General features: G+C 40.4%; 1 protein-coding gene across 3 annotated transcripts; it reads right to left on the reverse strand.

Annotated features, from left to right (window-relative positions):
• Nucleotides 1-1,442: 1,442 nt before the first annotated feature.
• On the reverse strand, nt 1,443-19,248 carry Oprk1 (opioid receptor, kappa 1). 3 transcript variants are annotated; one of them, NM_001318742.1, is made up of 4 exons: nt 19,036-19,248; nt 18,373-18,675; nt 8,677-9,029; nt 1,443-5,313 (listed from the first exon to the last, which is right to left on the reverse strand). In NM_001318742.1, the coding sequence occupies exons 2-4, from the start codon at nt 18,627-18,629 to the stop codon at nt 4,694-4,696; spliced, it is 1,230 nt and encodes a 409-aa protein (NP_001305671.1). In that variant the 5' UTR covers nt 18,630-18,675; nt 19,036-19,248; the 3' UTR covers nt 1,443-4,693. The 3 variants fall into 2 exon arrangements, with proteins under 3 accessions (NP_001305671.1, NP_058863.1, XP_038965287.1); XM_039109359.2 differs by lacking the exon at nt 19,036-19,248 and having other exon boundaries at nt 18,373-18,986.
• Between the last annotated feature and the right edge of the window lie 3,185 nt (nt 19,249-22,433).

A 22,433-nucleotide genomic window follows, 5' to 3' on the forward strand; every position in this document is an offset into this window, starting at 1 on the left:
GGCACAGGAACTGGGGGGATCATTTGGAAGAAAAATGGAGAGAGAGAGTACTGAGGAAGAGAACTGGAATTAGGGGGCCTTTTAGAGTCAAAGTAGAAGAAATGAAGTGGAAATTCTGTGGAATCTATTAGGGTGAACCTAGCTGAGATTCCTAGTAATGGAGGATATGGGGCCTCAGTTGACTTTCTGTAAGCAGTAAAGATTTACAATGGAGGGATTGGGACACTAACTTATCCAACAAAATCTTTGACATATAATTTGTCCTGCCTTCAAGATACACTATATTAAAGGAGGCGGAGAAACTGTTGGAGTAGCCAATCAACAATTGGTCCAGCTTGAACCCATTGCCCTGGGAGGTAGCCCACCCTCACTTGCTAGATGGAGGGCAAGGAACCAGAGTCTGGATAGCCCAGAGACCTAGGATAGAACCAAATACAACCAGCAAAAAATTAACATAAAAGATATCAGAGAAAAAAGAAGGGAGGGAGGAAAGGAGGGAGGGAAGGAAGGTAAATGATTCCTAATGATACTCTGTTACTATACTTGAGCCCTAACACAATTGCTATCAGAGAAGCTTCATCCAGCAATTGATGGAAACATGCAGAAAACTTGTACTTGATTGAATAGGAATGGTCCCCATAGACTCATGTGTTTGAAGGACTAGCCCAAAGGGAATAGCACTGTTAGGAAGTGTGGCCTTGTTGGAGTGGGTATGGTTGTGCTGGAAGAACTGTGTCACTATGCAGTAGAGTTATAAGGTCTTAGAAGTTCAAACCAGTTCACTTCCTGTGGCCTGTAGATCATACCATATAAGAAACCCAACGTTCTGTCCTCAACATCACATAAAATTTGGGCATATTGGCACAGACTTATAATCTCAGCACTTGGGAGATGGACATAAGAGGATCAGAAGTTTTAGATAATTCTCAGTTGTAAAGTGAGGTCAAGGCCAATCTGAGCTACATAAAACTGTATGAAAATCTAGTGGTGATTCTAAAATTTCTTTTGCTTAAGTGAACAAATATCATGAGGTTAAGATGCAGCGTGATGTGTTACAATGTTGATAGAAAGACAGGAAATTGAATACATTCATAGGTTGAATTTGATTTAAAGTATTTTTTTCAGAATGCTTATTTTAAAATTTTGCATGTTTGTGTATTTTTAAAAGGAAGTTTTTGTTGGAAAGACAGTGTTTACCATTGATTCTAGGATTTGGTAGCATTACATTGAAAAAGGGTAAATTTTCCAATGTTATCTACAGGTATAGGAATCAAAGATTGTAGTTTGTTTTGATCTGTTCCATTAATCATTGGCCACATTGTGACTGGTGGAAACTTAGTGACACACACAGTTTCTAGAAACAGTTAACCTTGGTCTTGAAGCTGTGAGAGGTATCACTGAAGCCACCGAAGGACAAATGACTTACCAGCAGATGCTTGGAATTTTTAGCAGGTACAATTTTGGTTTTATTTCAAGGTACACAATCATATATACAATGTATAATTACTCTCTAACAGTATAATATATAAACAATATTGATATAGTAAAGAACACACTTTTGAGTTTCAGATAGGAAAACTGTCAAGGTCTGAGCTAATTTTTAACCTTATAGGACTTGCATACTGATAGAAACCCATCAAAACAACTCTTTCTTGAAAAATAAAATTTGTACAATGACATACAAATTTGTCATAGGCTGTCCTTAAAATTCACTTAAAGCCTATATTCTTTGATTGTATTCATTTTATGTCCCAGTATTAGATGCAATATCTATAAATTGTTAGAAACAAGTTTAACAACAACCTAACATATCAATCACAAAATTAAACACTTTTCTCAAATATTCTTCTTATATCTCCAGACAAATTTTGTTTTTCAAAATTTGCTACTAGAATGGGAAGATAGAGGCCAGGTAGGGTTGATCTCAAGGTCTCAGACATAGCAAGCAAATCCTTCTCTCTTTAATGGAAAAGGCTTCTGGGGACCTCAAAGATGAGGAATCGTTTGAGGATGTGGAGTTAGACAAATGCACTGTTTGCATTAAGCAAGCACAGTAGTATGACCACTGCCATCTATTATCATGCACATGTGCACATATGTATGAATCTGCTCTCTTTCATGTATACATGTACATGTATATAGTTCAACAGTAGAACACTTATATGTAATTGATACTTCCCTTCCAGTGTCTAAGTCTGTTTATTATTCTTTAAATTAGTATCCTAAAGTGGCTGTCATCTATTCTTCACTTTCAACCTGAGGGTCATGGGGAAGCTCAGAATAGATCTCAATGGCAGTAAAGCTATTCTTGTCCCTTCCATGGGATTCAAACTTATGTATTGGAAAGTGCAGGAAACAGAGATATTAGGAGAGCACATGGAATGATAAAGAACTCACCATTCTAAGTCCATCCTGAGGTGATGTGATAACCACATTGTGTTTTGCTTTGTTTTTCTGGGGAAGAATCTATAAGCATCTTCTGCATCTTACTATACTGTAGAGGCTTTTCAGAAGGATTTGTTCAGGAACTGCTTTGTCCAAATATATATATCTTAACTATATTAGCCAAAGTTTTAAACTATTGGGTTAATATTTCCCAATATTTAAGTCATTCTTATCTATATATCTAGTTTTAAGAATGCAAGGATGGTGACTCTCTCTTATAAGAAAGCTGTACTCTGGGCTGGTAAGATAGCTCAGTGAAGGTACATGCTACTCGACAATGCAGGACAGCTGATGTGCGTACCATCCCCAGAACATATGTGAAAGAAAGAGAAGAGAAGTGACTGTGCAAAGCTGTCCTCTGACCTCTATATGCATGCCATAATGCATGCCCTCACATGAATAATAATAATAATAATAATAATAATAATAATAATAATAATATCAACAGCAAGTTTTAAAAGAACTTTGTGTCCACTCTAGGGCATGTCCCTCTTTTATATGTCTTTTGTCCTCTGTCAGACTTCATGCTTAAATCTACATTAATACCTGTCTCTTAATAAGTTCTAGCTATGTGTCATTACAAAAGAATTCCAGAGCATCAAGGTATTCAGTGAAATGTAAGAAATACTCAAAAGAGCATTTAATCTTCACTATGAAATATCTCTGCAATGTCATTGTCATTGAATTCAGCTGCATAAATGTCTCATATGGAGTTAAACATAATGGCAGTGACTCTGGAGAGTGTGTCATACCTTTATACAGGCCTCCATCTCCAGAAAGTGAGGGAACAACCCCCGTGAGACAGCTGGTGGTGAGAACTTACAGATGGAACTGTGCCTACAGTATCCAGGTTTACACATCAGATCATCTATTAGCCCCCAAGGGGTGCTGCCCTAACCATGTGCAAGCTGAAGAAATAGATGTTATTTTTAAATTATGCCTTTCTTCTTTCAAGGAAAATTGTCAAAAACAAAACAAAACAAAAAAACCCTCTTATTATCTCTGAACTATAAGTTTTGAAGGAAAGAATGGAGAATTTATATTCATTTGGAAGATTTAGCAAAAGTATCCTAAATGGGCTTCTCAGATAGTAACTTCCACAGGTACCCTCTTACTCAATACCATGCAAATTGTGCTAAGCCATCTCAAATCCTATTTCCTTTTTCAGCATGCATTTTGAAACAATTCCACTTTCTGTGGAAAGCCAGAGCATAACATTTGAAGGTGTACATGATCAAAGCAACTTCCTCTACCTGAGTAGAGAATCTGGCAATATGTGTGTGTTTACAAACAGATGCTACCACAAAGTAGATTTGATCAATGCTAACACTTTAGAATGAATTCAAAGTTTGGGGAATTGTTAACACCAAGTTATGATCAGTGTTAGAGTAAATGATGTTTGAGTAATCTAGTAGAAATCACACCAAGACCAAATCAAGAAAGTAGCTTATAGTGAAGCAAAATATCCCAGCATGAACTTTCCATGCCTCCAGGGGTGTGTCTACGGCATCCTTGAGAAATGTACAGGCTGGACAGGAAAACCTGGTCCTTATTTATATACAGACCACTATTTACAGATGAAATTACACACACTTTGCTGGTATTTAAGCTTCAACCTTTTAATATCAGTTCATGTTTTCTCAGAAGATTATCTTCCTGAATAGCATGCTAAAAACCAGAGACCTTAAGAAGCAACTGTAGTTTTTCGAGGCATTAGACACTGTGAGACGAGAACACCCACAACTTTAAATAGGTTCACAAATGTCAATATGGTGCTCTCCCCCAGTGTCAGGGTCTGAGTCCAGGTTCTTCCTAAGTTTCACTCTCATCACACATAAGACATGATCACCAGCAGAAAGTGAGTTGGATATGACCCTTGGTATGGCCTCATTGTATACGAAGTTGGTTTTGCCTGTGTTAACGCGAAGGTTGGGTGCCCAGTAAGTTTTGGATCAAATGCACTTTTTCTTTCATTTTCTTCTCTAGAGCTTTGGAACTATGTTACACAGAAAGGCCACGCAGATGGAGGTGCAGTAAATCAAGGGGCCAGAAGAAAGAGTGCTGTCTGTTTATCGAAGGGTTGAGATTAGATTGCCTTCTCCTCTGTCCTAGGAAAGAGGTGTATTGTTGCCAGGACATGTGCTCTGTTCTTCACACTTGCTGCCCCTACTCAGCTAGATCACTAATGTGCCCTGCACCTTTAGATTGCATAACATGGCTAAGTTATTGAATACCTCATCTTTCCTCTTCAGACTGCAGTGGTAATCTGGGTTAAACCAAGATCATTGAACTCTTCTCTACCCGGAGAACAATAGGAAGACATTTCCATGACTAGTCATACTGGCTTATTCATCCCACCCACATCCCTCATGGAAGCAGGATCCTGAACTGTGTTTCTAACTCTGTTTGTGCTCTGGCGCTCCATTCGCATCTTAATGGGGAAGCAGAAGTCCCTAAAACACCGCTTGAAGTTTTCATCAAGAAAGGCATAGAGAACAGGATTCAAGCTGCTGTTGGTATAACCCAAGGCAATGCAGAAGTAATAGCTAGAGAGGACAGCTGTGCTGTGGGAGGTGCTGCCTAGAGCCTCGACCAGGATAAAGATGTGGATGGGGGTCCAACAGATGATGAAGACTGCAACCACTACCAGCACCAGCTTGGTGATCCGGCGGAGATTTCGGTCCTTCTCTCGAGAGCCCGAGAGGAGCCGGACACTCTTCAAGCGCAGGATCATCAGGGTGTAGCAGACAATGATGATTAAGACAGGGATAACAAAGGCAAAGACGAAGACACAGATCTTCATGAAGAGGTCCCACCAGGAATATTCATCATCAGGAAACTGCAAGGAGCATTCAATGACATCCACATCTGCCAGAGGTGACCAGAGACAACAAAATGACAGAGAATTCTGTTACTGTCTGTCCTGTGACTGCAGTGTTATACATTAACCACTCCCTTTGTTTTCACAGGTCCAGATATAGTGAGATAGTACTGGAAGGAGAACAGCAAATCAGAAATTGATGGTCCACTATATTGAGTAGTCAATAAAAAAAAAGTTTCTTCAGAGCTGTTGTCAAACACAGAGTGTTACGAAGAATAAACAAGCAAAGCTGGCTAACAATATATTCATCCAGCTGTGAAGGTTGTCTTGACATTTGTGGCTTTCAGAGGAGCTAAACTGTTTACTTTTATTGTGGTACATATTTGTATTTTTGTGTCTTAACAATGTTCCCACACCCACAGCTCTGACAAGAGTTAACATTTTTAAAAAAGTCACCATCTATTTCTGATAAATGACTGAACATTTTTAATCTCTCTACTGGATTTAACAAATACCAACTTGTCTTAAAACATCAACTGTTTATGTGGGTCCATAAGAATTGATAATGAAATATGACTAAATATGACTCAGGTGTTGTGATTTAATAGTATCACTCAGCATCATTGAAATGTGAACAAAAGCTTGAAAGGTAAATGAAAACAAACCAAGAGAAACCAATAAGCATCTACTTTAATCTTTGTGTTACTTCTTATGTGAAAAGATTTAAAGTACAGTTTAAAAACCATCACCATTGTCAGAAAACAAAATATTAAACAACCTGGGTGGGTGGTATGACATGAAACTGAGTATATATGTATGCATATATATGGAGAGAGAGAGACTTTTTAATTGCTATTGCTTGTATATGTATTATATTCTTAAATATAGAAATATAACCGGCTCAGTCTGTATACTTTTACTTGTATATTTTCAGGGATGATCATTTGATATTGTATAACTGAGGATTATTCCCCAGGGAAGGCTATTTCTCCCATCCTTAAGATAGCTTACCTGACTATAGTTTTTGTCTAGAGTTGTCTACTATAGAGTACTGGCAATAGGCAGATAGGCAGAGTATGAGTTACTAAAATAAATAATGTAGAAACATAATACTGAACATATAATACCCATAAAGTAAAAATATACTGCTGTATACAAGAGTCCTCAGTACTGTATGGGCATCAGTAGACACTGATAAACATATTAAAAGCCATAACCTCTCAGGCTCAAGCTGGTGACGAATGTTACTAGCATGCTAAAGAACAAAACCAGCCAGCCCTGAACAGATAGAAAGATGACCCCTAAAATCCCTAGCTCTACAACAATCTTAGCAGAAAGCATGGTGCAACAGTACAAAATGAATGCAGTCCACAAAAATCATCTTGCATAATATAAACAAAATCCTTGAACAACAAAAGGAAAGAACAGGTATCCTATGAGATCATTTTAATCTTCTTTTTTGCTGCACAAATTAATCCTTACTGACATTGGTGCATATTTTCTTTGGCATCAATGTATTTGTCTCCAGCAATATACACCTGAGAAACCCATCTCTCTTCATTTCTTCCTTCAAAAGCCTACTGAAACCCATTCTTCTAGGGTATCACTCTCTGAAAAATGTGAGCAGTAATAAAGTGTTGAAACCTGCAAGTAGAGCATAAGATATAAAACCAGGTCTTCCTTTGCCCTGGAAAGTCATCTATCACCTTTTCTTGCTCAGAACGGTCTCCCCCTAGAGCATGAAGAGCATTGCTCCTGAGTGAGACTTGTGATGCACCGACACCTGACCTTCTGAAGAGTTTCTTGCAATTTATTTTCCCTTCAATCTAGGCAACAAAACGTATCCCATTGTGTGGTTACTAATCTTTGTGACTGCTTGTTTAATACACTTGACAAGTGTCTTAGTCTATCACCTGCTGTAGCTGTGCTAGACACTCACAACACAGTTTAGATGAAAAGCTATAGCGAATACAACACTAAGAATGCTCCCTAACATAAGCTATCAACTTCAGCTGATAATGTGTTACTTCAAGCTGAACTCTGACAAATGTGTCACTTTAATGGACATATTGATTATGTGCATGTGTGGTAGTAAGAGACAAATTGAAATTCTACTCTTTCCATTTCAATTTTGCTGTAACCCTAAAATTTCACTAAAAGAAACCACATAGAATGAACAAAAATAACCTTTGCATGTATCAAGTAAGATAAGCGATGATTTTAGCATCTGCCCTTTACTATGTCCTGAAAAATCCTTGCTATATGTATTCAGTTATCTGTAATCACAGGTACTACAAAGCTCTTTTATAAAAGAATACATCTGGACCATCTGCAAAAGCATTAGATGCCATTTATATATTTCACAATCCATTTGTCTGCTTCCCTCTAGGGAATCTCTATTAAGATCAAACATATTTTACATAGCTTCATTTTTTTGCTAATAAAGCAAAACTATTGAGACAGCTGTTCTCACCTTGGTTGTAGGTCAGACTAACCTAGTTCACACTATAGCTTTATTAAACCAAATTCTTCAAGTATACAGCCCAGGCAACGGTATATTCTAAAGTACTCAACCAATTTCATCCCTCATCCCAATGTAATATAAACACAGAAGTGTAGCTACCCTGTTTGCATAAGACAAGAACTGTGAACCTGAATATGAGCTTACCTAAACCAATGAAGAAAGGATATATGAGGGGTAACCTTAAAGCAAGAAGGGGAAAAAGAACCCACATGTGTCTCTAACAATTTAGAGAGGAAAAAGAAGGTAAGCCATAGGATTGCTACGTTGTATTTTCAAAAACTTCTTGCCTTTGTTTCCTTAATTCATCTCCATCTTGCAGAGTTCATTTCTCACAGACATAAGAATAATGAGCATGATGTGATCCAGTAACAGTTAAAGGCTTTATGTACGCACAATGTCTTCTTATAACCCACGGTAATACTGTCAAGATTGTTCACACTCAATTTCTAGTTGCTTTGACACATCATTAGTTAAGATATAAATGTTTAGGCTACTAGTTTCCAAAGTGAGTTTGTAGGATGTTAACTGCAACTTTACTGTATCAAAAACTTCTGTAAAAATATGGGAAGAAGAGAAATAAAAAGGAAGCCAGGGTATACAGTCTTCTCTCTCTGAATTTAGAGTCCTTCCAAGTTCACTGAGAACTTCAAGAATCAGAGCCTTCTGGGTGTCTATGCTCTGGCAGGGTTATCACCATACTCCATGTTTAGAGGTGGAAAAATTTACAATTGTTTCATTTTTAATATTTCATGGATTTAGGAATTACATTTTTGTTGCTTTGTTTACCTGTTTCCTAATAGATATGTGTTCCACTCATTTCCATGGTAAAAGTTCAGCTCATAAAAACTTTTACTTTTATAAATAGTATGGAAAAAATGGCTCTTACCTTCCCTGACTTTGGTGCCTCCAAGGACTATCGCTGATATACCAACAGATGATGCCAGTAGCCAAATGCAGATGTTGATGATCTTTGCTTTCAAAGGTGTTCGGAAATCCAAAGCTTTCACAGGGTGGCACACGGCAATGTAGCGGTCCACACTCATCATGGTCAAGGTGAATATGCTGGTAAACATGTTGTAGTAGTCAATGGAAATGACAATCTTGCACAGAACATCTCCAAAAGGCCAAGAATTCATCAAGTAGACAGCACTCTGGAAGGGCATAGTGGTAGTAACCAAAGCATCTGCCAAAGCCAGGTTAAATATGTAGATGTTGGTTGCGGTCTTCATCTTTGTGTATCTGAAAGATAAGAAACAATAACATTTCCTTCATCTTTGCAACCAAAACCTAGATAATAATTAAGCTTAATTATTAATTTTGCTTTGCCTGTACTTATTTCTTAAGCAGCCATTGTGTGTGCAGCATGTAAAAGAACTTCTTATATGCCAGAGTATTGGGAAAGATAAGGAAAGTCCTCATTAAGGTTCTGTCTCAGTGCCTTGTTCAAATAAGTTAAATAAAAATGAGCAGGAAGACAGCATAGATCGATAACTAGATGCGTATGCAGACAAGTTGAAATTCTGTGGAGTCCTTCATGTCAGAGGTGATTCATTTTCATCCTCCACAGAGGTCTTGACTGAGTCTTTTTGAAGTATTTCTCTTTTGTTTGTATAAAACAAATATCCTCATGGTTATTTTAAGAAATCAATCATTATAATTATTTAACCTTTTGAAAGTACAAAATGATGTTCAATTTTAAAATATATCCATTTGTAGTTTCCAAAGCACAATTAGACACACTGATTTCTGCATGTCAATAGCTACTAACTTGTCTTTATAAGTACATTATATAAATAAAACAGAGCAAGATGAGTTATATTTGATACAGCAGTACCATGGTACACAAAAATAACACTTTTTTCCTATCCCATGTCTGGGAAGTTTTTTTTTTCAAGTGCCCAATTGTATCACTTTTCAGACAAGGGGACAGTAATAATGTTCAAGATGGGTTAGCAAGATTGTCTGGAAACTGAAATCATTCTCTACGCTACAACAGGAAATTTAGAGTGACAATATTTTCACTCAAATCTGAATCGACAGCATTGTTCTTTGAAATAAATGCCTCCTCCAGAATCCATTGACCAGTAAATACCCATAGTGTCTCACCTCTCTGAAGCCAAGAGGAAAAAGCTGTCTGTTAATTCCTTTTCTCTGTACCTCAGTATTATAAACTTTATTACAATGAATTCATTCATGTTCCACTAGATATATATTTTTTCTCTTAAAAGGTTAACTGTCAGTGACATCAGAGTGATGCAATGTGTGGTCTAATATGAAGTTATAGTCCTGAGTCTAAACTTCCTGAATCAGTTCCTGATACATAAGGATAACAAGCTATGAGCTTAGAAGAGAGGTCAGTCTAAGCTTCAGCTTGATACATCTGTCAGGCAGAGGTGCAATGCACCCTCAACATCCACTGGCTTTGTCCTCCCTGTCTACCATTCTTATTCTGTGAGAAATGAGATATGTTATTGACTAGGTGGGAGGACACTGCAAGGATTAGTACTAAAGCTACCATGTTCTGATTTGCACCTTTATGATTCATTTCTAAAAGAGTGGGGAGTGGAGAAACACTTTTTGCCCTTGGATATATTATGCAAATATTGTTAAGTGGCCTATAATGTTTCAGAAATTGATTAAAACTATATAATCAAAGATTCATACTATCTTTCTAAAGGTACAGATAACGAACCAAGCACAATCATGTGATATTCCTAATGAGAAAATATAGAATGCAATATATATGAATACTGCCTGTTTGAAAATACTATTTCATGTTTAAAAAGTTCAGGTTATAGACATACTTTCAACTCCTTCAACTTTCTCTAACAAAATCTCTAATAGATTCCAGCAAGGGATAGCTTTGGCATCTACTCTTGTGTTTTGAGTCTCTAAGATGCCTGTGTCTTCATGACCTTATATTAGTTTTCTTTGCTTTATATATTAGAGATACCTGGGCCCTTGTCTTTCATTTTTTTCTATCCATCCAATGGATAAACTTCTATAGGGTGTACTAATCAGTTTTGCCTCATAATAGAAATTATCTGAGTTAGTCAATTTGTATGTATGAAGAATTATTTCTTTTCCTTTTCTTGGAGGTTCCAGACCATGCCTTGCAGGCTCTGTTGCTTCAGGCCTATGGTAAGGCAGAACCTCAAGATAGGAGAACACAGCAGAGCAAAGCCATTCACTTTTCCACCAGTAATGAAGAACAAGAAGAGAGGCATGAAGTCCCAAGGCCACATTTAAGGGCACACTTGAAAGTAACCAAAGACCTCTGATTACCTTGTATCTATTAAAGGTCTGAGGCCACATATCTAATGCATAGGCCTTTAAGCAATCTGCAAGGCTCAGAGGAGACCAACAACTTATTACCATAAGCTTCAGTTTCTTGTATACAAAATGTAATGTGCATGTTTATTGCATAGTATTCCAAAGATAACTTAGGGATATGGAGTAAAATGTATTTCCCCACTCTCCTGATAATCATGCCTAATTTATTTCATGTTCCTCAAATCTTTCTTCCCTTCATATGTAGGGAGAATTTAACAGTTAGCTCAGCAATCAAAGTGGACTGTAGCTTCCAGATAATATCTATGGCTATTTTTATCCAATCTAGCTTGAAAATTAAGACGGCAGTAAAATTAAACTTGAGCCATGGCATAGACAAACATAAATTCAATAATACTAAAACTATAGAATAAGTTATAGATCTAAAGTTATCATAAATGTTGAGGGATACCTGGATTTTAGCTTTTCAAAAATATTTACAACCAATAGGTGAACGGAACTGCCTAAGAAATGAATTTATAAAGAATCCAAATCTTGTTATCTGATTTCATAATAAAAGAAGTGAGGGGTTGGGGATTTAGCTCAGTGGTAGAGCACTTGCCTAGCAAGCGCAAGGTCCTGGGTTCGGTCCCCAGCTCCGAAAAAAAGAAAAAAAAAAAAAAAGAAGTGAGCCCTGACAATAATCACAGTGATCACTCATTTCAAAAAGCTTTCTGTCCATTAAGTAGCTATTACCTCACTTAGGTCTCTCAATAACTCCATGTGGTAGATCTTACTTCTTTTCTATAGATGAAGCAGCTAACAATCATGGAGTTCTCTTCAAAAATCTTAAAGAAATATAATTACAAGTGACACTGCAGAAATTTTAATGCAGGAGATAGATGGCAAGCCATGTATTCCTCATCCATCATTTCAACTTCTTATGACTTTTAAAATCTAGAATTTTGACTTCAATTACTTAAGTCTCACTCATGTCTGTCAAGTTGTCTCTGAAATTTATGTCTATTCGCTCCTTTAGCTGGAGAAATTTGGGCTTGGATAAAGCTATTGATCTGTGCAGTGTACTCAGAGACAGACCTTCCTTTGAGAAACAGAGCAGGGCTCCATCATCCAGACAGTTACTTAGAATCCTGCCACATTTAGAGAAGATCTCACAATCAGAACAGAAGGAAAGAATAAACCAGAAGTTCAATAGACATTGTCAACAGTCTACCAGGAAGAACACTGTACTGGACTCCATAACACATAAGTGGAAACTTCTACTGCCAGAGACTCTACCAGAGCCCACAGAAGTTACTTCTAGTTAACTAGAACTAATCGTTAGCCAGTCTTTTCAGTCATTGTATATCCACTGAGAAAACAACTAAGCTTTTTTTCCTTCTTAGAGTATGTTTTGCTACTTCATCCATAATGCTTTCCAAAAATTTGCAAGCATTTTAAGTAAAATGGCACCATCTAGATGAGAAGCTTGACTTGTCTGTAAAAGCTGAAGGTGGGCTGGCTGCAAGTGGTTGCCCTTTTGTCATATACATCTCAGGAGCGTATGGTAACAAAGAGTAAAGCAAAAACGAATCTCCACAGAGATATAAACCTGAGTCACAGTACTGTAGATTAGACAGAAGGGGAAGAGAAACCAGGAAGAAGGGTCAGTTACAGAGTGGAGAATGGGACCCTCACTGGACTCTACTCCAGAGAGTTAGAAATGTTCCCTATGAACTCCTTAATTCAAGCCCATTGTGGGCATCACCACTGCATGTAAATGGAATTCATTGGTATTTGTGTGACACAAAAGGATCTGAGTTGTCTTTCTTGATATCAAGAGCAAGTGTCATGGAGCAGGGTTTCTGTGAGAATGTGGTACCCACAGTGCTAGAAATGTGCCAGAGGAAATGCTGGCTTTGTGGCCTGGTAGGGTCCTGGGACTTTTGATCACTTCTCTGTGCCTGTCGTGTACAGACAACACAGAGATGGATGAGACAACACTGCATTGCTTGCATCCTTTGCCAATCAGAGATATCGCCCTGTTTCTTCTTGTTATTTTAATGTCACTGACCTTCATGACAAAAGCACAATAAATCTGAAGACCTGGTACCTTGATACCACACACTGACATGTGCTGATATCTGTTATCTCCCACTCTGTTAGCCTTTACCTGCGGTTTTGCTTCATGTTGAGCTCCAAAGCTATTTTCTCTTACCATTCGTGCTTGTCTCTTCCCTTTTAATCCCTTCATTTTCAAGATGCTTACCCTGAGTTCTCAAAAGCCCACCCCTAAATCTGCGGCACACTAAAATCTGATGACTAGAAACAGAGTCTAAATTATATTGTAAACTTAGGGAACCGAGAGATGGAAAAAAGCTTGAAACCAGAGAAATCTGTACCAATGACATAAACAGGAAAAGCTCATGGGAGCTTGAGCCTGCCAGATGACAGGGATACAGAGATAGCTTTGATATCCAGTATCTCTTATAGGAGGCAGTGCAGAGATGGGCTTTATGGGGTTTGATAAAAGATAGGATGGATGGTTTTGTGCCAGAGATGACCTAGGATCCAACAAGAACAAAACTATTATAAGCATTTACTGGTGGCCTACAAAGCAACAGATACTGTGTTGGGAGTTTCATATGACCTGACAAAGCTGTGATGATGATGAGGTCTCTCTCTCTCTCTCTCTCTCTCTCTCTCTCTCTCTCTCTCTCTCTCTCACACACACACACACACACACACACACACACACACACACACTAAGTTACACAGCAGGGGCCTGGCTTATAAGTGCTCAGGTGATGCTGACCTCCACTTTCACCATCAAGGCAGCTGCTGCTCTTCTTGTTAGTGCAATAACCTGCCATGGCCCTGTTCTAACAAATCATAGCACAATGCTGTAAGATACTACTCCTCCTCATTTTTCTGAAAAGGAAAATACGAAATAATCTTAGAAATATTCTCTTTGTTTCTTGAGAGCTCTTGGAATCCATGATGGTTTGGTAAAAGAATTCAGTCCTGTCTTCTTCCAAAGACGCTCAAGGAGCCAGGTATTCTGTCAGAAAAATACTAAGACTCTGAATCCTGTCACATTTTGCAAACAACAGTTGGAAAACATTCTGACCAATGTGGCAAATCTACATTGAGTGTAGAAAACACTAAACACTAGGAAAGATGGCATAATCAAGAAAGCAACAGTGCTGTAAAGCACTGAATTGCTGCCCCTGCAGAGCTGAAGCACTGCCACATATTTATTGCATTTGAGGTTTTCCATAGTTCCTAGAATTGTCCCTTGGTATCTACAGAGGGTAGCTCCTCAGATATCCTAATCCGTGAATGCTTGCTTGGACGTTTATGTGAGTTGGTATATTGTTCACACATAGCCTGGGCATCTCTTGTGTATTTCCAACTTATAATGCCCAGCGTAATACAAATACAATGCAAATAGTGCTTAGACTCATGTTTAGGAATATCTGGGGGGGGCTGTTTGTAAATGATGACTATGGTTAGGAATACTGTAATGTGAATCTGAAAGTTGCAGAGGGCAGATCTCAAGTGTGCTTCCCACATAACTGGCACTCACAGTGAAGTAATTCTGTGTGGTAATGGAGAGTGTGTTTTCGCTTGATTAAGTTAAATATTTCACAATGCATGCATGTATTAAATAGTGCTAGTTTTCTGTCACAGCAACACAATTTTGAAGGTAGTCAACTTGTACTGAGGGAAAGTTTGTATTAGTTTCCACTTTGGGAAGTTTCAGTCTACAGTTAGTCCATTTGTTGACAGAACACTGTGATGGCCCAATGTACCATGGTAGAGAAGATCTCTTTATCTCAGTCTGCAATGGGCAAAGGAGATAGAGAGAGACAGAGAGAGAGAGAAAGAGAGAGAGAGAGAGAGAGAGAGAGAGAGAGAGACAGAGAGAGAGAGAGAGAGAGAGAGAGAGAGAGACAGACACAGAGAGACAGAGACAGACAGAGACTGAGAGAGACAAAGAAAGACAGAGACAGACAGAGACAGAGAAAAAGAGAGACAGAAAGAACTAGCTCATGGCTGCACACCCCCTTAAATATCTTTGACAGCATACACCCAGTGGTCTCATTTCCTTGCATTAAACTAAACATTTCACCACTTCTGAGCAGCACTGAAGAAGAGTGGCAAAGACTTCAAAACGTGTGTTTTCAGGAGACATTTTATAATGAACTCATAGCACAAATGATCTACACACAACTTCAGCATAAGTCATTTTCATTTGTCAATTAGGCTTCAGTAGGACCTGATAGGGTGAAACAACTTCAGTGGTAACTATGGAGTGTGGATGACAGTCCTGAGGCAGCCCAGGTTTGCCAGTTGCCTGATTGCGCCTGGGGGAGGAGACTTAGGGAGGAATACTACATGTGAAGGGAAAGGATGTGGAGGATCTATGCCTTTTATTCAACTTTTCCCATGAACTCAACTCTTATTTTAGAAAATCCTCTTTTAAAGATATTAAATAAAAAATTATCAGGAATGAAGATTTCCCTAAAATGACTTCTCAGTTGAATGATTTGAAAATGTAATGAGTTTGTTTCATTAAATTCTCCAGTTCATATAAATGAAATTAATTTGCTAAACATTCTTCTGGATTACTTGATATTGAAACCAAGGTTGCTTGCTAAAAAGCAGTAGTTTTGTCATTTCTGAAAAGCAAAGAAAGTGTGGTCCTTGCTTCTGAGCCGTCTTTCACACAGTTTTCGGTGCAACCTGATTCCCACTGGAGCCAGGATGTTTCCAGTGCTCTGGCCTATGCAGAGAGCCAGCACCATAAGAGATGGAACAGTAGCCCAAACTGCCTTTCAGTTGTCACATGGATAGCCAAGTTCAGCAATAACCCAAGACAAACATCACACACGGGCAGGCTATACCTGAAGGACTGTGGCCAAGGAAGATGAGGAATGCCCAAGAAACAACCTCACTGGAGTAATTCATACCTTAGAATACTCCCTCCCTTCCTCTTGATATGACTATATGGCAATGAGCCCTGACAACAAATCCCAATGTATTCATCAGGGCATCACCATCTGAGCACCAAAAGGCATACATATTTAAACTTATTTCTCTGAGTTCATACAGAAATCTGAAGAGTGGTCATGTAAATTCTGACTCAATTGGCCAGTTTGGATAATGAGTGCTAAGCAAATGAGCAAACAGTAACCCGTATGTGTTTTGCAGCATTAACCCCATTCCTAAAATCCTTTCTCCAGTGAGATGTGGTAGTACAGGTTTATAATCCTACTCCACAGTAGGGTGAAATAAGAGGATTCCGAATTTGAGATCAGCTTGGGGAATTTAGTGAGACTGTCTCAAAAACAATGACCACCATCATCTCCTTTTCTAATCAAAGTTTTCCTTCTCTAAACCATAAGCTGGCACAGCCTCTAAAGAGAATGTGAGGAACAAGTAACCGTTATCTTCAAAATTCTAAGCCTGTATTAATTGCCCTACTGAAACCCAATCCATCTTAGAATGACGGCGATCTTACAGCCACAGAATTTTAGATTTGTAGCTGAGCACAGAGCCTCCAGGGACTACCATGATTGCCTGCATCCAGAAGTCAAGCTGGGTTGAAGGAGGGACCCCATGCACAGTTCTCGGGAAGATATTGCCACTCGGGGATATAGGGTAATAGCAATGAGGAGGAATTCTTCCCTCCCAATAAGAAGCAAACTCCTGAAGGTCTGAGATCGACACCAGAAAAGTACGTAAAGGCAAAGGCAAGGGAGCACCGGAACACTTGAGTAGGTTTTGTCTGAGATTTGCTCAAGTATAAAGAGCGCACTTTTGTTTTTCTTTTCTACGACGCTGGAGCCCTATGTGTGTTCAGTAAGTGTTCAAACACTGAGGCATTTCCTCCAGCTCTGTGCTTTTAGTTTTTATTTTGAAATGTAATTTGCTTTCACTAAGTTGTCCAAACAGGCCTTGAGCTCACATTTCTCCTCCTTCCATCTCCCAACTAGCTGGGATTACGAGCCTGCTATGCCACCACCCAGCCGGCTGATACCCTATACACCTCCCTCCGTTCCCCAACCTTTATTTCCCATCGCTTTTAGTTTATGACTGAAATGGCCGTGCCGACTCCATACTTCACGGGGATCATACATTCCACTGAAAGAAAATAATCATAGCCAATCCACACAAGCAGCTGCCACGAAACCAACTCTCTTTAAAGATATTCTCAAACATGTACAAAATACCTGGGGAGAGGAAGACGGGTTCTTAATTTCTGAGACTGCTTTTGCTATTCTTGAGTAAAGGGAAATGTTAATGTTTGTTCCAAGACAGAATGCAGAAAGGTGAGAGCACATTGGTTCATTCAAAGCCCAGCATAAAGTTTCAGGAGCGATCAGTGGTGAACGATAGGACGTGGCCACGCTGCACCCCAGCCTTCTTTATGCTCTTCTGCAATGGTTTGCAATATATAAAAGGACGCCAAATTGATGAGACTTTTATGACATGAGACTCTTAAAGACAAGGACAGAACGTCTAGTGCAGGGATTATGGGGACTATGAGGAGGGGATGAAAGATCTGACACGGAAGGAGCAATGCTATTGCAGAATCTTCAATTGGGCCACTATCTAATTCTGAGACAGCCACACACTCTAGCTTGAGTGATTGCCTAGCATATTCATTGGGTTTAATCCTGAGTACTTTAAAATCCTGCTAGTGGATATTCACAACACTAAATAGCCCACTGGTCTTCATTTCATAAGCTACAGCACACACACACACACACACACACACACACACATACACACACACACACAATCTGAATTATTTCCCATGCATTCTGTGGGCCCAGAATTTATTTAAGGAAATATTTAGACAGGGCAGTAAAGTGCTTCAATCCAGAGCAGGTAAGCAAGGAAAGGTTCATATAGAAATTCTAATTTCTTTACCAGGAGATGACCTTGTGATGAGAACCCTGGCATTTTCTTGAGGTGTTTTCTTAGCAGAGGTTTGGAGCCTCCCTTTTGACATGGTCAGACAGCTCTTAAATCCTAAAAGTACCTTGGATTAGCCCTGTGTGAAACCCACAATTCCTGGCAAAACACTCCCAGGAAATTCTTTTAAGATGTCACCTTGGAGAATCTCTCCGAAACCCTGCACAGAAGAGACCCAGCACTTGGCTGGCTGCCGCACTCCTACACACACACACACACACACACACACACACACACACACACACACCCCACAAACTGCTTACCCTCAACCCACCACCCCATCACCACCACCACCACCACCATCTCCACCTGCCCCAGAACTCACCGGATGATGACAAACATGACCAGGGAATTGCCCACTAAGCCCACCACAAACACCACAGAGTAGACAGCGGTGATGATAACAGGGATGGCTGGAGAGATGTGCGCGGGCTCCAGCTGCTGGTCCTCGGAGCCCACACTGCCATTGCTGTCCGATTCGGCCCAGTTGGGGAACCAAGAGCTGCTGTTGGGGAGTAGGCAAGCACTGGGAGCACAGGTAGGGCCTGGCTCTCCGCGGAAAATCTGGATGGGGGACTCCATGGTGAGTGCTGCAGCTGGAAACCGAGGAGCGATGGCACTTGCCGGGCTGCAGGAGCAGAGGACAGATTGGACCCAGAGAGACAAACTTTGCCTGTGCAGGCAGGGCTGGAGGCGCAGGAGCCCGCAACCCCTGGACTCAGTCTGGCAGCGCATCCCGAGGAAGAAGCTGGGAGGACTTTTGTTGAAATCCCCTTTCCCACCCTCTACCCCTACACCCACCGCTGCTATTAAACTGAGTATTTGCTCCTTTTTGGAGCCCTGAGGTTGCTTCACCCTTAGGCATCGTGCTGTCCACTCCTGTAGCTGCTCCTACCCTGTCTGTGTGAGCAACCACAAGAAGCACCCGCCACCCTGTTTCACTAAGCACAACAATTGCCCCACTGTACCTCGAAAGCCCCAAGCTCACCTCCGGATCGCGAATTGCCGACCTCCCTTCCCAAATCAGCGTCAGTTTTCCAGGTCACCACTTCGGCTCCGGGGTAGCTGTTCAGCCTCGATGGGTCCACGTCCCTGATGTTTAACTTGTGCCTTCCAAGACTGGAAGAAGCTCTGCCGGTTGGGATTCAGTCAAGGCGCACAGCGGACAGGCAGGCTGAGAGCAGCGGGGGGCTGGTTGCCCCCACACTGCTCACCATCCCCTCCAGTCCCCGCCCATTCCCTCCTATCCCTGCCCCGCCCCTCAGAACTGACCCAGACGGGTCTGCTACTCCGCCAAGGCTCACTAACTCCAACTGCCCAAGCTGCTTTCTGCTTCTCTCCCTGCAGCTTCTTGGCAGGCGGTCCGATGCTTAGCTATGGTCCAGTAGCAGAAAAGAGCGCCTTGTGCAGTGACAAGAGAGCATGGAATCATTCAGTGTGTTTGGAATTTAGTATCTTCAGGATTTGCAGGACCAGTCTCTTGAAGCAGGGAAGCAAGCCGTGGTAGTATTGTATTTTATTTATTAAGTATACAAATAAAATGGCAAAATAATCTTGTCAGAATCAAACAGGTCATATAGAGTTAGTGGTTTAAGATCTATTAATAGAAAGTTTCTGTGCATCTTGTCACTCTGCTCTGACTAGAATGGCAGGCTGCAAGAAAACTGTACTTACAGTACAGTTTGTACTGCTATTACTACACAGACTCTCCTTTCCTGGGCTCCACTGCTGCAGCAGGAGAGTTACTGTTTCTTACTTTAATCCTCAGTCATGAAGGGTTTGCCTCCTTGACTGAATGCAGAGAATTCAAACCTTTGTGGAGAACCCCAGTCTCCACTATTTGTAAAACACTGACAGCCTAAATGTCCTTGTCAGACTATTGGGTAAAAGAGGTCCTAAGAGAAAAGATGCTCTTGGGGATCCAGAGCCGGGTCCCTAAGAAATTTTCCTGAAGAAAAGGAAGTGCTGTGGAACTGGAGCCACTTAAAATTCAAGCCACACTTGAATTTTCCCAGGGGTTCCAAGGACTCAGATTAACCAGTTCCCCACTGTTTCCCCTAATGTACACCATGTCCACAGGAGAGCATTTTAGGGCAGACTCAAGTCTATCCATCAGATGATGGTAGAAGGGGGACTTCGTGAACTTTCACTGCATACTAACTGAAGGAAATTTGGCTATCTGTCTGCTCAAGCTACAGGTGTACAAATGTACTTTGCTGCATATAAGCCAGGACAAACATACTCCTTTGATGAAAGTTTTTTCCACTACAAGCTTTGAGGATCATTATCAAGTCTTGCAAACCTTCATTGGAAAGACTACTGGTTGGTTTTTGTCACTGTGACACAAACCTACACATATCTTGGAAGAGAGGATCTCAACTCAGAAAATGCCTCCCTATAAATGGCTGTAGGGACCCAGAAGGAGCAACACGGCATGTATTCTGGGCGGGTCTTGTAATTTCTGGATAGGAAGTCCTGGGGTACATAAGAAAACAAGCTAAGCAAACTATGAGGAGAAATGTTAATAAAGAGTACCCTTCCATGGCCTCTGCTTCAGTTCCTGCCTCCAGGTTCCTACCACCAGGTTCCTGCCTTGAGTCCCTGCCCTGTCTTCCCTCAGGGATGCAGTATTACCTGAGAGTTGTAAGCTGAAATAAAACCTTTCCTTTTTAGCTGCTTCTAGTCATGGTGTTCATCACAGCAGTTGAAGCCTCACTAACACAGAGTTCTGCGAACATTGGCCTCCAATGAAGCATAATGAATCTAAGACATCCCTGTTCATCAGGAATATGGCAGAATATTTTCTTCATGTACTGGGGATCAATTATTTTTTCTTTTACTTTTATTGGATTTCTTTTAATTTACATTTCTTTTTTTTATTAACGTGAGTATTTCTTTTTTTTTTTATTAACTTGAGTATTTCTTATGTACATTTCGAGTGTTATTCCCTTTCCCGGTTTCCGGGCAAACAACCCCCTCCGCCCTCCCCTTCCTTATGGGTGTTCCAGTCCCAACCCTCCCCCCATTGCCGCCCTCCCCCCCATAGTCTAGTTCACTGGGGGTTCAGTCTTAGCAGGACCCAGGGCTTCCCCTTCCACTGGTGCTCTTACTAGGATACTCATTGCTACCTATGGGGTCAGAGTCCAGGGTCAGTCCATGTATAGTCTTTAGGTAGTGGCTTAGTCCCTGGAAGCTCTGGTTGCTGGACATTGCTGTACATATGGGGTCTCGAGCCCCTTCAAGCTCTTCCAGTTCTTTCTCTGATTCCTTCAACGGGGGACCTATTCTCAGTTCAGTGGTTTGCTGCTGGCATTCGCCTCTGTATTTGCTGTATTCTGGCTGTGTCTCTCAGGAGCGATCTACATCCAGCTCCTGTCGGTCTGCACTTCTTTGCGTCATCCATCTTGTCTAATTGGGTGGCTGTATATATATGGGCCACATGTGGGGCAGGCTCTGAATGGGTGTTCCTTCAGTCTCTGTTTTAATCTTTGCCTCTCCCTTCCCTGCCAAGGGTATTCTTTTTCCTTATTTAAAGAAGGAGTGAAGCATTCACATTTTGATCATCCGTCTTGAGTTGCGTTTGTTCTAGGGATCTAGGGTAATTCAAGCATTTGGGCTAATAGCCACTTATCAATGAGTGCATACCATGTATGTCTTTCTGTGATTGGGTTAGCTCAATCAGGATGATATTTTCCAGTTCCGACCATTTGCCTACGAATTTCATAAACTCGTTGTTTTTGATAGCTGAGTAATATTCCATTGTGTAGATGTACCACATTTTCTGTATCCATTCCTCTGTTGAAGGGCATCTGGGTTCTTTCCAGTTCTGGCTATTATAAATAAGGCTGCAATGAACATAGTGGAGCACGTGTCCTTTTTATATGTTGGGGCATCTTTTGGGTATATGCCCAAGAGAGGTATAGCTGGATCCTCAGGCAGTTCAATGTCCAATTTTCTGAGGATCCTCCAGACTGATTTCCAGAATGGTTGTACCAGTATGCAATCCCACCAACAATGGAGGAGTGTTCCTCTTTCTCCACATCCTCCCCAGCATCTGCTGTCACCTGAGTTTTTGATCTTAGCCATTCTCACTGGTGTGAGGTGAAATCTCAGGGTTGTTTTGATTTGCATTTCCCTTATGACTAAAGATGTTGAACATTTCTTTAGGTGTTTCTCAGCCATTTGGCATTCCTCAGCTGTGAATTCATTGTTTAGCTCTGAACCCCATTTTTAATAGGGTTATTTGTTTCCCTGCAGTCTAACTTCTTGAGTTCTTTGTATATTTTGGATATAAGGCCTCTATCTGTTGTAGGATTGGTAAAGATCTTTTCCCAATCTGTTGGTTGCCATTTTGTCCTAACCACAGTGTCCTTTGCCTTACAGAAG

The sequence above is a fragment of the Rattus norvegicus genome, chromosome 5 (assembly GCF_036323735.1).
Source record: "Rattus norvegicus strain BN/NHsdMcwi chromosome 5, GRCr8, whole genome shotgun sequence".
Lineage (NCBI taxonomy): Eukaryota > Metazoa > Chordata > Mammalia > Rodentia > Muridae > Rattus > Rattus norvegicus.

Excerpts from the sequence above, each read along its gene's own strand:
- Oprk1 (XM_039109359.2), bottom strand. The coding sequence starts at position 18,782 with ATGCGCTGCCAGACTGAGTCCAGGGGTTGCGGGCTCCTGCGCCTCCAG. Across the intron at positions 9,030-18,372 it reads GTCATGTTTGTCATCATCCG|ATACACAAAGATGAAGACCG; the intron begins GTGAGTTCTGGG and ends CTTATCTTTCAG. Across the intron at positions 5,314-8,676 it reads AGGCACCAAAGTCAGGGAAG|ATGTGGATGTCATTGAATGC; the intron begins GTAAGAGCCATT and ends CACCTCTGGCAG.